Source organism: Poecilia reticulata, chromosome 18, assembly GCF_904066995.2.
Source record: "Poecilia reticulata chromosome 18, P_reticulata-male-v2, whole genome shotgun sequence".
NCBI lineage: Eukaryota > Metazoa > Chordata > Actinopteri > Cyprinodontiformes > Poeciliidae > Poecilia > Poecilia reticulata.
Window position 1 is genome coordinate 24146285 of NC_088847.1, and position 16050 is coordinate 24162334.

The window sequence follows — 16050 nt, forward strand, 5'->3', positions numbered from 1 at the left end:
CAGGATCCCAGCGTTCTGATTGGTTGCAGCGTTGCTGGGCAGAAAGGGGTGGAGCTTCATGCTGACTCCTCCCTCTGGGTGCAACCTGATTGGAGGTTCCACACTCTGACCCGCCCCCTGCTGCTGCCGCACACCTGGACTCAGGTAACCTGGTTCTGGTTCTGTTCAGACCGGCTCCAGGGTAGCTGGGGGGAAATGGCTGATTATTGGGGGGAGGGAATTAATTTAATAAAAACAGCTTTTAAAAAGTTTACAACACAGAGAGATTATTTTTTATGTACAGTGAAAGTTTTTATTTGATCTGTTGTTGCGCAACACCTCCCCCCCTTCTCTCTCACTCTACTTCCTCTTCTCAGAGGAGGGAGATGTGCAGCCAGCTCTCCATCTAACGGGTAATTTGAGTTTTCAAAATCTGATGGGATTTTACCCTGTTCAGAACTGAGTAAACTCTGTTTAAGCTGGCGTCGAGAAAGACTCGCCTGGTTTCTAACGACCTCCCCCTCCAGATGTCCCACCCTTTTTCACCCTGTGAATTAGCCAGATTGAGTAGCTTGCAACCAACTAGCTTCACAGAGCACACCTGTTAACGGTCGCTCTTTCTCTTTATTACAACTTGCACTTGTTACTGAACCAGGTTGGTTTTAGTGACTCGGGCGAGTCCCAAGGGTGTTGTTTTAGTTTTGGCTAAAAGCAACCTACAAAACATTTCTACTTTTTCCTCCCAGAATCAAACTTCATAGCTATTTCACAACCATCAAAGAACTTTAAGGTGACTCATTAATTGAATGTCCACAACATCTTTTAGATTTTCTTAATGCTAATTATTTTATTAGTAAGGCAATTTTGCAAGGGTCAGTACAGCTTAATTCAGTAGCAGAAATAATCAAATAAGTAAAATCAATAATCTAGCCTATCTTTCCCTAATGCTGACACTGAGAACTAAAAAAGGGAAACTTTGAGAGAGACGGACAGAGTTTGGCATCTTGAACCCCAGAACTGGCCTGATGATGAAGAAGGTGTTGCAGCAGCAGGAGGTTCCCAGTACAGGAAGAGTACTGACTTAGAGCAGCAGGTCTCGGGCCTCAGGGTGACTTCCTCATGCGCGTAGAGGTCCTCAGCTTCTTGTCTTGCAGCTCTGTAGCTCCCTTCTCCTCGTCTCACGATCTTTCTGGTCCCACGGAAGGAACACACCAGTTCTTCCTCTTTGCCTTTGTTCTTTGCCTTTGTCTTTATCTTCATCTTTGCCTTGGTCTTTGTCTTTGGGGGTCTAAACCCAGCTGTTGAGAGAAGTGCGATTTGAAGCCACATGTTGCGGGGCTAACGGGTTGGTCCCCATGTGCAGAACAGTCTTCGGTTCTGTGGCCCCGGCTCTTCTTCAGCTGCAGAGTTCTTTGTCCATCTCCGTCTTGGCTCGAAGCTGCCTGAAGGATCCAACCAAAGATTCCTCTGTTGCACCCACCTTATAAAGGGTTTATCCACCTTTTGGTGCGTTTACATTGGCTAGCTTTGTTGCTGTGCCTCTCATTGGCTGACTGCTTGGACAGATGATCTCATCTCCATCACCCTGGAGACCTTATGACCGGATCTCTGTTCTAATGTCCCCAAGTTGCTCAACAGTTCCTCCTACCTCTGTTTCCTGCCCAACCTTTTCTTAGGCAAGTTGAAGTTTAGCAATAAGGCTTTATCTTCTCCGTTCTCCTATCAGTTCCTATTTTCCCCTGACCTTCCACCTACCATCTACCTTCAACACAACATCAGTGACCTTTAATTACAGTTACAACATTTTACACCTTTTCAAGTTCAATGTCAAAATCACACTTATAACCTTTTAGTTTATCTGATTCAACATTCATTTATAATGTTATAATAACCATAACTTATTAGTTACTCTTATTACAATCATAATGTGAGTTATTACAGATACTTCTGAAAAGAAACCAAGAATACCCATTATTCTAATTATCTGATATCATGTTACAGTTTCTTGTTTTACCTTTAAGTACTTCCACAAGTGTGAGAGTAAGTGTAAATATTCTTATAATCAAACCAACATCAACTACTGGTTAAACCAATATTAATTATTGGCATAATTATAAGTCATTATTTTAAGTATTTTACTCTGGGTTTTATCCAAGTTCTCAAAACGTTTATATTTTATTCTTTAAAAACCTTTAATGCTTTAAAATAAGGAATGGTCTGAATTATTTTTAGCCTGATGCAAGACAGAAACTTCCCCTTTATTAAGGAAATCAGCTTTTCCTGTTTCATGACTTTCTTTCTGCCTGACTATGATTTTTTATGATTAAATATAAAAAAGTAGAATTAAAGCAAAGTTTGCAGGACACAATAACAACACACACAACCAGATTCATTTTATTACAGTCTGACTCTATTGTTGGGTCTTGATGTCACCTATGTCATTAATTTTAAGGTAATTTTATTTATTATTACTATTAAACTAAAATCTCCAGCATGGGGAAGTGGGATGAGCTCGACTTTTCTCGACACCCCCTCCGCGAGGTCAGACCTTTCACATGCTGGGAACCCAACATCCTCTTGCAGGTCTGCGTCCTCATCCCCTGGAAAGAGAAGATGGTCGTCTGGGATGTGAAGATCCTCCATCGTCACCAAGGCCTCAGCAGTCTGGGATGTGAAGATCCTCCATCGTCACCAAGGCCACAGCAGTCTGGGATGTGAAGATCCTCCATCGTCACCAAGGCCTCAGCAGTCTGGGATGTGAAGATGCAGATCCTCAGTCGTCACCAAGGCCTCAGCAGTCTGGGATGTGAAGATGCAGATCCTCAGTCGTCACCAAGGCCTCAGCAGCCTGGGATGTGAAGATGCAGATTCTCAGTTGTCACCAAGGCCTCAGCAGTCTGGGATGTGAAGATGCAGATCCTCAGTTGTCATCAAGGCCACAGCAGTCTGGGATGTGAAGATGCAGATCCTCAGTCGTCACCAAGGCCTCAGCAGTCTGGGATGTGAAGATGCAGATCCTCAGTCGTCACCAAGGCCTCAGCAGCCTGGGATGTGAAGATGCAGATTCTCAGTCGTCACCAAGGCCTCAGCAGTCTGGGATGTGAAGATGCAGATTCTCAGTTGTCCCCAAGGCCTCAGCAGTCTGGGATGTGAAGATGCAGATCCTCAGTTGTCATCAAGGCCACAGCAGTCTGGGATGTGAAGATGCAGATCCTCAGTTGTCACCAAGGCCTCAGCAGTCTGGGATGTGAAGATGCAGATCCTCAGTCGTCACCAAGGCCTCAGCAGCCTGGGATGTGAAGATGCAGATCCTCAGTTGTCACCAAGGGCTCAGCAGTCTTCAAACTCCACTGCTCTTTGACACCCCCTCCTTGGAGTTTTGATGTCTCTCAGGAAGTGACGAATGTTGAAGAGAACCCAGGTCGCTCTGATCCTTTAATAGTGACAAAAAATCCTCAGCTGAATGAAGCGTTGGTTCTTCAGGATGTGGAAGATTCCTTAGGGACAGGTTGATGGGCAAAAAGCCTCAAATAAAAAATAAAAAAAAAACACTGGATGTTCAGTAGAGCAAAACAAAAAGCATAAGCAGCATGACGCTTTATCCATAATCATAATCCTTTTCCATCGCTGGGGTCGTTAAAGGGTTACTGGAGTTGTCGGAGGCAACAGGACTCTGTCAGGCAGGACTCTGTGAAGTCCACAGGTTGCTTCCAGGTGTTGATTTCAACACTTTGTTGCAGGATTGATCTTGGTGGTTGTCTATGACGCCACTCCTTCCTCACGACTTCAGTCCCTTTTCCTGTTTAATCCATCCTTTTGTGACAGGAGTTCTTCTTTAGCATAATCCAATTTCTTCAGGGCCCTCCTAGTCCTAAGCCTTGAAGTTGTTCTTTGAATGGCAATCATCCTGTAATAGTAGCCAGTCTAACACAGGATGGCATGATGCTTGATTCTTGCAATGTTCTGGTTCGCTTTAGCTAAGAACTGGCTTGAACACTGACCTTGTGGACCCCTTTCTTCATAAGTAATACTTTTTTACAGTGCATTACTTGCTTCACAAAATTCATTCCATTGAATTTCAACTTGATCACCGTGACTACAGGCCGATCTTGATCTTTAATCCAAACTTTCTGTCCTGTTTCAATGACACTGTAAACTGCAACTTCCCCTTTCCCTCTCTGGGCAAAAAGGAGAAGTGCCTTCGCCTTCCTGCTTTCAGTGACGTGAACGGAATTCCTCTGCAGGGGAAGACCTGCTCTTTTTCAGCTGTCACTGTTACACCATGTCCATCAGCACCAAGAGGTACTCCTCACCTCTCTTTTCTGTTATCCATGGGGCCTGCTACATCCATGCAGATTGAACCCCCGGGTAATGTGCTCTTGATGAACAACCCTTCCATCCGCTGCCCTGCGAGCCCTGCGTATTGACCACATACTCACAGTCCCGCAGCTGCATCGGACGGTCTGAAGGGACGTCCAAGGGTTTTTCTCCCACCAGTTCCTCACGTGTAGGTCGTACGTCTGCATGTCCAAGGGCCTCATGCACGCTCCGCACGACCTCATCCACGTACTCTTCTGGGGCCTCCCTTCCTCTGGGAGTACTGTCCCACTTCTCGGCTCCGACAAGGAAAATTTTCCTCTGCTGGACATAGCAGTCCACTTCATCATTTCCACGCCAATGAGCTCCCTCATGCGTGTGGTCTCAGATGCTCGACCTTGAGCTCCAGATGCATTTCACCACTTCCTTGTGAAATTACTTGCATCTTCTGGACGTACGACCTCGCGTCGTCCTCCTTGTCTCCGAGTCGCCTATCCCCCAAAGCCTCTCTTTAGCCATCGAGCAGGGATGGGTCTAGGCTATCTTGGCTACTAGCTTCACTGACGGACGTGGTCAACTGTCCTCAGTGAAACTCCCCTCACCCACACGCCGTGCAGTTACTGCGAGGGTGGTGACTGATGGCCTTTCAGTCACCGACAACTCTACCCCTGTAGAGCTGCTACTTTAAGCGAGCTATCCAGAACTATCCTCCTGTTTTACACGCTTAGACTTCTATGACGTTGGGCTCCACCTTGTTGTGGTTACGCAACGCCCCACGTTGGGCGCCACTTTGTTGTTGCGCAACACCTCCCCCCCCTTCTCTCTCACTCTACTTCCTCTTCTCAGAGGAGGGAGATGTGCAGCCAGCTCTCCATCTAACGGGTAATTTGAGTTTTCAAAATCTGATGGGATTTTACCCTGTTCAGAACTGAGTAAACTCTGTTTAAGCTGGCGTCGAGAAAGACTCGCCTGGTTTCTAACGACCTCCCCCTCCAGATGTCCCACCCTTTTTCACCCTGTGAATTAGCCAGATTGAGTAGCTTGCAACCAACTAGCTTCACAGAGCACACCTGTTAACGGTCGCTCTTTCTCTTTATTACAACTTGCACTTGTTACTGAACCAGGTTGGTTTTAGTGACTCGGGCGAGTCCCAAGGGTGTTGTTTTAGTTTTGGCTAAAAGCAACCTACAAAACATTTCTACTTTTTCCTCCCAGAATCAAACTTCATAGCTATTTCACAACCATCAAAGAACTTTAAGGTGACTCATTAATTGAATGTCCACAACATCTTTTAGATTTTCTTAATGCTAATTATTTTATTAGTAAGGCAATTTTGCAAGGGTCAGTACAGCTTAATTCAGTAGCAGAAATAATCAAATAAGTAAAATCAATAATCTAGCCTATCTTTCCCTAATGCTGACACTGAGAACTAAAAAAGGGAAACTTTGAGAGAGACGGACAGAGTTTGGCATTTTGAACCCCAGAACTGGCCTGATGATGAAGAAGGTGTTGCAGCAGCAGGAGGTTCCCAGTACAGGAAGAGTACTGACTTAGAGCGGCAGGTCTCGGGCCTCAGGGTGACTTCCTCATGCGCGTAGCGGTCCTCAGCTTCTTGTCTTGCAGCTCTGTAGCTCCCTTCTCCTCGTCTCACGATCTTTCTGGTCCCACGGAAGGAACACACCAGTTCTTCCTCTTTGCCTTTGTTCTTTGTCTTTATCTTCATCTTTGCCTTGGTCTTTGTCTTTGGGGGTCTAAACCCAGCTGTTGAGAGAAGTGCGATTTGAAGCCACATGTTGCTAACGGGTTGGTCCCCATGTGCAGAACAGTCTTCGGTTCTGTGGCCCCGGCTCTTCTTCAGCTGCAGAGTTCTTTGTCCATCTCCGTCTTGGCTCGAAGCTGCCTGAAGGATCCAACCAAAGATTCCTCTGTTGCACCCACCTTATAAAGGGTTTATCCACCTTTTGGTGCGTTTGCATTGGCTAGCTTTGTTGCTGTGCCTGTCTCATTGGCTGACTGCTTGGACAGATGATCTCATCTCCATCACCCTGGAGACCTTATGACCGGATCTCTGTTCTAATGTCCCCAAGTTGCTCAACAGTTCCTCCTACCTCTGTTTCCTGCCCAACCTTTTCTTAGGCAAGTTGAAGTTTAGCAATAAGGCTTTATCTTCTCCGTTCTCCTATCAGTTCCTATTTTCCCCTGTCCTTCCACCTACCATCTACCTTCAATACAACATCAGTGACCTTTAATTACAGTTACAACATTTTACACCTTTTCAAGTTCAATGTCAAAATCACATTTATAACCTTTTAGTTTATCTGATTCAACATTCATTTATAATGTTATAATAACATTAGTTACCCTTATTATAATCATAATGTGAGTTATTACAGATACTTCTGAAAAGAAACCAATAATACCCATTATTCTAATTATCTGATACCAAGTTACAGTTACTTGTTTCACCTTTAAGTACTTCCACAAGTGTAAGAGTAAGTGTAAATATTCTTATAATCAAACCAACATCAACCACTGGTTAAACCAATATTAATTATTGGCATAATTATAAGTCATTATTTTAAGTATTTTACTGTGGGTTTTATCCAAGTTCTCAAAACGTTTATATTTTATTCTTTAAAAACCTTTAATGCTTTAAAATAAGGAATGGTCTGAATTATTTTTAGCCTGATGCAAGACAGAAACTTCCCCTTTATTAAGGAAATCAGCTTTTCCTGTTTCATGACTTTCTTTCTGCCTGACTATGATTTTTTATGATTAAATATAAAAAAGTAGAATTAAAGCAAAGTTTGCAGGACACAATAACGACACACACAACCAGATTCATTTTATTACCGTCTGACTCTATTGTTGGGTCTTGATGTCACCTATGTCATTAATTTTAAGGTAATTTTATTTATTATTACTATTAAACTAAAATCTCCAGCATGGGGAAGTGGGATGAGCTCGACTTTTCTCGACAGATCAAAGTCTTTTTATTGCTTTACTGACACATAACAGAACCCCCCCCCCCTCCACCCCCGCCCCCCCCACTCCAACCCCCCCTATACTGGATCTGCTACCCCAACATGTCTCCACCTTGTATTCGTACATCAGTCGATGCAAAGCACAGGTTTGTGCACAAAGAGCCAATACTTGACCGTTCCACAGATTTATCTGCTGAGATTCTTTCTACATAAGATATAAATAATGTGTTTACAGACCCTTAACTGTTTATCTGATCTTCTCCAAATGGATGTGAGACATAACCTCTCCTAACCCTAACCCCACATCCTGGAGGATGTGGATCCATCTGATGAGTCTAGAGAGCAGGAAGCCAACAGTCCTGATGTTTCCTCTGCTGCAGCCAAACCAAAGATCTGAGTGGTGATGGATCAGCAGTTTGTCCAGATATTGATCAGAAACTATCAAAGATACTTTGCCAATATCCATGTTTGCACCGAGTCCAGAATGTGTGAAAGGGCTGAAGTTTGTTTACAACCATCACATGTCGGATCAGGTCCTTTCTAAGCCTCCACAGCCTGTAGACGATGTTCCACCTTGAACTGAACTATAACATGTTTCAGACATAGTGACAGACTTACACATCAAAACTTCACCTAAAAGAGAAGCAGGAGGACAGAGAGGAGGACATCCAGAGATTATGAGGGATTTTCCTGCCATAATCCAACACGCAGTCAGGATTTCATGTCTTTTGTTCTCAAAACTTGTAATAGTTGCACTCAAAACTTCTCCTCGCGCTTATGCTCAGCCTCTGCTCGCTATGAAACATGGAGCTGCCTTAGTCGCCTAGCAACCTCTCAGCCAATAGAATGAAAGCGTTGTGCTGGGTGCGTCTGTTTCCTCCTAGCTAGTATTAGCTGTAGCGCTCGGTGTAATACCGGGTTCAGCCCTGCTTTTAGAAAACCTGGGTTAGACTGAACCTGGTGTCACATCCCAGATCTCATGTCAATAATCTATCAAAATGAACAGAAATATAACCGTCTCCTCCTGCTGAATTATTTATTTGGCTAAAACCCATTTTGGGCTTTCTGGGATGACCAGTGGTCACTGTTTTCATCCTCTGAACGTTGGTCACGGTGCTGAAGCGGCAAAGACGTTATCGTGTTAGAATATCTCAGCACTTCTTTATAATTCTCCTGAATTATTTATAGCAATGTCTGGGATCATGAGCGCCCCCTGGCATCAGGCAAGAGAACTGCCTCCAGTCTGTCCTCCGCACACTAAACACGACACACACAGCTGGTGGCACAAACACTGTGCATCACATACATGAGCTAAATTATGGAAAATCAGTCCATATATTAAATGTTTCTCAGCCATTTTATTGGCGACATGCAGACAGGAGGAGCATCGAATGGCAGCCAGGCAGTCAGCGACTTTGAAGAAACGTTGGTTAAGATAAATAAAAATAGTTTATAGTACAAACCACAGGGTGAAAATGGCAACATAAATGATTTTATCACTATATATGTTTCCATGGTGACGGGTGAGGCTCTGCCACGTCACTGGTCTGAACTCTCACCACCAGTAGCTGCGGACCAGCAGTCAGAGCAGAACCAGCAGCTCAGCTTGTTGACTTAAATCATTTTTCTGGTTAATTGTTCAGCTTTCTGACTGATTCTGTTCTGGGTGAACGTTGGTACTGTTCTGCTTTACCTGCCGTCTGGATCCGGATGCAGCCGAACTACGTCAGGCTCTTGTTTGCTCCGTCATTTGAACGTAACATTAGATCCGTTGTGTTGATGCATTTTGACGGCTTCAGGGATTTTTCACACCAACTTCCCTGTTCACACGTTGTAGTTCCTCACCACATCGTTAGGATTCGCTGCTGCGCAGGCAGAAGGAAGGGGAGGTCAGCTGCACACCGGCTTCTGCAGGCAAGCATTAGTGATCGGCAACAAGAGACAGTGAGAGTTGGGGTTAACTGACATCAGATTATTTATTTTCGGTAAAAGCCGGTGAAATAATTCCTCAAAGGATCCGAGACGAGATGAGGAGTTTGTTTTGCTCTCAGGAGTGAAGGAGTTACTGAGCCAGCAGAAGGAAATGCACACGGAGTTGCTATAGCAACAACAGGACAATTTCAGAGGCCTTGTTAAAATCATTGTGGACAAACGGCAGACTGGACGAGCTGACAGAGAAGCGCAGGACATTAAATCCAGCCAGAGGTTTACATAGAAAGGTGTGGATGACAGCAAAGCAACAGGTGTTGAGCGAATGTGGGAACTCGCTGCAGTCCGACGTATTTAAAGCTTGTGATGGCCTGTTGGTAATCACCGATAAGATGGAGGACCTGGAGGGACAATCAATCTGGTGATCAACAGAATTACTGAGTCGCCAAACGAGACGGAGGAGAAAGTGGAGACGGTCTGAAAAGCTGCGACATGAGATCAAGATGGAGAGAGCTCACTGCACTGGGAAACCCAGAGGAAACGGAGCAGAGGTGCAAGGACGGATCATCTATTTCTGCAGCGCCCCAACGCGTTTAAGGAATCCAAAACCTGCATTAACGAGGACTTTACAGATGCTGTGAGGGCAGATGATGCAGGACTGATGCAGAACTGATGCAGGACTTAGAGCAGCAGGTCAAAGAGGGACATCACTCATCTATAAGGTGATCATCCATCTCCGCTCCAGTTCCCCAAAATTACCCAGAGACGTGTGAAGGACAACCTGGCATGTGGTCTGCATCCAGCAACGCCAATTATTGGCCAGATATACAAACGTTACCATGGCAACTGGCACAGCTGGATGGAGACACTTGCTGTGGATCGCTGATTGATCCTGATGACATTTTTACTGGTCTCTGTTACAGTGATGACCAGATGACCAGCAGCATTAAAACTGAACATTTATTCAATAATTCACTTTAATAGTAGTATGCAAATTTCTACCACATCAAACAGAACCTCCAACAACTCAGACCTTTAATATGATTATCAGAAACGAGGCTCAGTAGTGAAATGGTTTGTGAAAACAGAAATGGAGGTGAAGTAGCTGTTTAATTAACATTAATTATAAGACGATGGAAACAATGTTAACTGTCATGGATAATGTTTTAATGTGTGACTAGAAATGGAAAGAATGTTTTTATGAGTTACATTTATAGATCAACTATAGAAATGTTCAATAACTGGATGGAAGAAACATTTATAAGAGTAAATCAAAGAGTTGCATTTTTTCCACAATCTAAATCCAAATAAACAGAATAATTTAACCCCATGTAGAGTCTAAAGCCACCAGGCCAGCCGCGTTACATCGCACTGTGCAACCTTCACTGATTAGATTTTTACAGACGTTCTTGAAAATAGTTTATTCTGATATAATTGATTATTTACCAGAGTTTACAGTCTGACTGTGACTGCAAATCAACTGATCAAAACATCAGATCAATTTACAGACGATCAGAAGAATCACTGAAGGCACTAAAAGCTGATCTGATGACAGATTAATACATATGTAAATTAATTTAATGAGATTAATTCATAGAATAAAAGATGTGAAATGAAGCCTTGGCATAAATTCAAACTGGAAGACTCTTCAGCCTCACCTGCATCAGCCAATCGCTGCGTCACGTTCATCCGCCACCAGCCAATCAGCATCAGGCTCCTGTTTATAGGAATATGGCTTTATCCGCCCCTTCTCCACCTCCTGGCCCTCCAGGCCTCCGTCCTTTCTCTGGCCTCCACCACCAGGTGGCGACGTCTCGAATCAGCATCACTAAAGCGCAACGTTTCAGCATCCAAAGAACTTTAATTCATTGAAGTCAATAAACTTTTTAATCGCTTTTTTTCTCCGTCTGAGTCTCCAGATTGAGTTCAGCATATGAAGAAGTTTAAATTTACTATTTATTAATAACTGCACAGTTAAGGGAAATGAGATGAACAGCAAGAAATGAGCAGTGGATTACAAAGTGCATGTAAAAAGAAAAACTTTTTAGGGAATTTATAAAATACAGAACTTCTGAATATAAACAAATATAAGAAATATAAAAATAAGTTAACCAATATTATAAAGGCATGTAAAAAGGAATATGAATTATTGGATAGTAATTAAAATAATACTAAACAACATGGAGCATTTTAAATATTATCAGGAAAACGTCTAACAGTAACAATGATCCACAGTATTAATGACCAGAATGTCGCCGAAACGAAGCCTGTAAATAAATTCACTAGTCATTGTGTGAATATCGAACCTCAGAAAAATACCTGCAATAAAAACAGCAACTAAAATATGTTCAGAATAATTAAAGTTCAGTGTCTCTGAACCCATGAAGAGAGAGAAATCACTTTATTCTGTGCATAAATGTAAAACCATCCACTGACTGATGACATGAGAGCCATTAAAATGGTCATTAACTTATTTTAGTAATTTATCATTTCTAATAGGACAATTTACCAACAAAATGAAAATAAAGATCCAACCAATGTATAAACTGGCAATAATCACTAATTACAGGCCTGTTTGTCCAACATCCACCGCTCAGCAATGATCAACATGGATTCAGAGCAAATCGGCCAACATCAGCAGCAGACAGTCATACATTAGCTGAAGGGGTTTTAAGGAAAGCTTTGACCCAATAAATCATTAACTAAAACATCAGAACGTTATGGAAGACGGGGAGCAGATCTGGATGAGGAGTAATTTAAATTAAATCTGATTGTATGTGGGGAACCTCAGGGTTGGAACTGGGACCAGTTCAATTTGTACTAAACGACATAAGCAAAGTGTCTAATTTATTAAAATTTGTCTTTGGTAAAAACTTATAACTTCTTTCCATCGTCGCCTCAGAAATCAGTAAATTACAGAAACAGTTTGACAATAAATTATCACTAAATTTGGACAAGACTGAAGTTAAGGTTAGGTTTAGAAAAATACTGAAGATGGTTTATCTCTAGAAAGGGTTTAAGTTAATAAGTTCCTCTGTGTAATAGGTGATGAAATCAGTTGGAATATTCAACATTTACAGGATAAACTGAGCATAAAGGTTCTGGCTGAAGTTAAACATTCTGAACAATAAATCACTTCATGTTATAAATAACTCTCTGATTTTACCAAAGCTCTTTACATCCACTGGGTTTCCCACAGAAACTTTAGAAACAATAATGTTGTTATGGAAACAGAAACACTTTATTAAAATATAAAACTCAAATTGAAGATTTGCTGGAATTTAAAATGACTCAAATTATGTTTAAGGCTCCAATAAACTGCTGCTGATGAGACAGCAGGTTATGAAACTGAAACTAAAGGATTCACAGTTCCTATGATCAATAGTTTTATTATTTCATGGTGTAAAATTATGGAACAAATTAAACAATTAGTTTAAAGGCCATTTTCACCAGATATAGAAATATGTGTAATAGAGCACTAATGTGTTAATTTGGGCCATATGAGTGGATGATTATATATCTTAGTTTATGGGTTTACATATATTTAGACATCTGCAAACCCAGATGAAATGGAAAATTAACAAACTGTCTGTTTTTGATTGGATTATTAATGAGGTGAATCTGAAAATATGATCATTTTATGAGTTTCTTTAATACTTTAGTACAAAAATGTCTTTAATTCCTGGTTCATGTTTTATTCTGCTGTCAGGTTTGAAATAAATAGTTACACATAAAACCAGCTGATTGATCGGTGGCTGATCGATCGGTGGCTGATTGATCGGTGGCTGATTGATCGGTGGCTGATTGATCGGTGGCTGATTGATCGGTGGCTGATCGATTGGTAAAGAGCAGCAGGGGTCAGAGTTCACTCTGTGGGGGGTAAAGCCACCAGGCCTGGTTCTGGTTCTGATGTCTCTCTCTCTCCCTCCAGGCTCCGCCCCCCTCCATCCTCTCCGTCTCCCAGGTGTTGGACTGCAGGTATCAGCGTCGCCCCCTGTGGCCACCAGAGGAACTGCAGCTGCTTCACCTGCTGTCTGTGTTGCAGGTCAGAGGTCGTGACCTTCCAGGGCCGGGTCACAGAAAGGGTCAGTCTGATGGGCAGGAGCGGACAGGCCTCAGGTAAAAACGATTAAACTCACCTGTCCAGGTGAAACAGGTAACCGTTGGTAACCAGGTGTGTGTCCAGGTGTTCGTCTGACTGTGTGTGACCAGAGTGGGCGGAGCCTCTGTGTGTACCTGGACCTAAGCCACGCCCCCTACCCACCTGGTCTGTTGCCAGGTAACCAGGTGCTGCTGTCAGGATTCCTCAGGAAGATCTCCAGGTAGATCACATGGTCACAGGCTGACCTTTAACCTCCAGTCTGAACTTTGACCTCTAACCTGTCCCAGGTCAGGTGGTGTGTACTGCTCCCTCTCACCTGTCAGCTGCATCACAGTGACATCACTGGGAGACTGCAGCAGGTAAACCTGGACTCACCTGGACTCACCTGCTGCCTCCACCTGCTACTGACCGTCTGTTGCCCCTGGTTACAGGTTGGCCCCGCCCCCTGCTCCCAGCATGCACCTGGCCCACTGGGCCTCCAGCAGGACTGGTGAGGCCCAGGTCAAAGGTCACGTGGTCTGTGTCCTTCACCTGCAGCTGCAGTGGAGCTGCAGCCATCGGGGGGTGAATGTGCACAGGTAACACACACAGGTAACACACACACAGGTAACACACACAGGTAACACACACACAGGTAACACACACAGGTAACACAAACAGGTAACACAAACAGGTAACACACACACAGGTAACACACACAGGTAACACACACACACACAGGTAACACACACAGGTAACACACACACACACAGTTAACACACACACACAGGTAACACACACACAGGTAACACACACACACACACAGGTAACACACACAGGTAACACACACACAGGTAACACACACACAGGTAACACACACACAGGTAACACACACAGGTAACACACACACAGGTAACACACACAGGTAACACACACACAGGTAACACACACACAGGTAACACACACACACACAGGTAACACACACAGGTACACACACACAGGTAACACACACACAGGTAACACACACAGGTAACACACACAGGTAACACACACACAGGTAACACACACACAGGTAACACACACACACACACACACACAGGTAACACACACACAGGTAACACACACACAGGTAACACACACACATGTAACACACACACAGGTAACACACACAGGTAACACACACAGGTAACACACAGGTGTTGTTACTGCAGTGAACCCAGAGGTTCTGAGGTTCTGAGGTTCTGCAGGTGTAACTGGACTTTAAAACAATGTGATTCTTTTTGTCTGGTGACAGTTTTGGACTAAATGAGAAAAAGTTTGGCCACTTTAGCCCAGTGGGTCAATGCAGGTAAATTATATTATCTGGAGCTGAATCCGGGTCAGAACTGGACCTGGTACAAGGTTCTGTGGACCAAACAGACGGAGCTGGGAGTGAAAACGATGAGCTGCAGATGATGGGAGCTGGAGCCAGGCGAGCTAATCAGAGGAGAGTGGATGCAGCTGGGAGAACAGGAAATGGACTGAAGCTAAACAGTTCGGTGAGGGATGCTGTCCAGCTGAAGAAGGAGTCCAATCGGGCCTTTTTGGCCTGTGGGACTCCAGAAGCAGCTGATAGGTACCGGCGGGCGAAACGGCATGTGGCTCGGGTTGTCGCTGAGGCAAAAACTCGGGCATGGGAGGAGTTTGGAGGCCATGGAGACAGACTTCCGTACGGCTTCGAGGCGATTCTGGTCCACCATCCGGCGTCTCAGCAGCTCTCACTGGAGCGGTTCGCAGCCGAGTGTGAAGCGGCCGGGATGAGGCTCAGTGCCTCCAAATCCGAGGCCATGGTCTTGAGCCAGTAAAGGGTAGAGTGTCTTCTCCGGGTCAGGGGGGTCGTCCTGCCTCAAGTGGAGGAGTTTAAGTATCTGGGGATCTTGTTCATAATGAGGGAAGAAGGGAGATCGACAGGCGGGTTGGGGCAGCGTCTGCCGTGAAGCGGGCGCTGTACCGGTCCATCGTGGTGAAGAGAGAGCTGAGCCAAAAAGCGAAGCTCTCGATTTACCGGTCGATCTACGTTCCCACCCTCATCTATGGTCATGAGCTTTGGGTCATGACCGAAAGAACGAGATCACGGGTACAAGCGGCCGAAATGGGTTTCCTCCTCCGCAGGGTGGCTGGGCTCTCCCTTAGAGAGAGAAGCTCGGTCATCCAGGAGGGACTCAGAGTAGAGCCGCTGCTCCTCCACGTCCAGAGGAGCCAGTTGAGGCTCGGGCATCTGGTCAGGATGCCTCCTGGACGCCTCCCTGGTGAGGAGTTCAGGTCCCACCGGGAGGAGGGGAGACCCAGGACACCTGGAGGGACGACGTCAGTGGAAAAACATCCAGAGGCTTTAAGGAAGCTGAGATCCTCTAGAGTCTGTGAATCAGTCTGACAGATTTTTGTCAACATTGTAAACATTTATTTTCTGCTTTCCTCCAACTCTGGACCGGTCTGGAGAAAATCACCAAAATGATAAACCGTCCTGTCAGATCCATCACTAGATGGTAAAATCTTCCTGCAGGACGTTAAATGGTTCCTCTGCTGGTTCACCGACTCCATCTGCTGCTGACTGAGACGACCAGAGGAGGAAAACCACGCAGAGCAGGACTGAACTGATCCATCTGAACTACAGCAGATTCTGCTCACGCTTTAGGAAGTCAGTATTTTTAACATTCACCAGCTGATTGGACCTTTAATGGTGAAGCCTTGGCGTAAATCCAAACTGGAAGACTCTCATCA

The 16050-nt window shown here is 44.4% G+C and overlaps 1 protein-coding gene and 1 long non-coding RNA gene across 3 annotated transcripts in view; one reads left to right on the forward strand and one right to left on the reverse strand.

Moving 5' to 3' along the window:
- Positions 1-13908, forward strand: part of ctc1 (CTS telomere maintenance complex component 1) — a 47835-nt gene extending 33927 nt beyond the window's left edge. Inside the window, exons 16-21 of one of the 2 annotated variants that reach the window (XM_081599377.1) lie at positions 4-144; positions 13141-13187; positions 13255-13328; positions 13396-13531; positions 13599-13670; positions 13743-13908. In XM_081599377.1, coding sequence (XP_081455503.1) covers positions 4-144; positions 13141-13187; positions 13255-13328; positions 13396-13531; positions 13599-13670; positions 13743-13893 — 621 coding nt within the window. In that variant the 3' untranslated portion in view covers positions 13894-13908. The remainder of the gene's footprint in view (positions 1-3; positions 145-13140; positions 13188-13254; positions 13329-13395; positions 13532-13598; positions 13671-13742) is intronic. The other variant, XM_081599379.1, reaches the window with a different exon arrangement.
- LOC145548637 (uncharacterized) lies at positions 2368-7279 on the reverse strand. Its single transcript, XR_014084644.1, has 2 exons — positions 3303-7279; positions 2368-3268 (listed from the first exon to the last, which is right to left on the reverse strand). It is a non-coding gene; the product is annotated as an uncharacterized LOC145548637 (long non-coding RNA).
- Positions 13909-16050: the final 2142 nt, after the last annotated feature.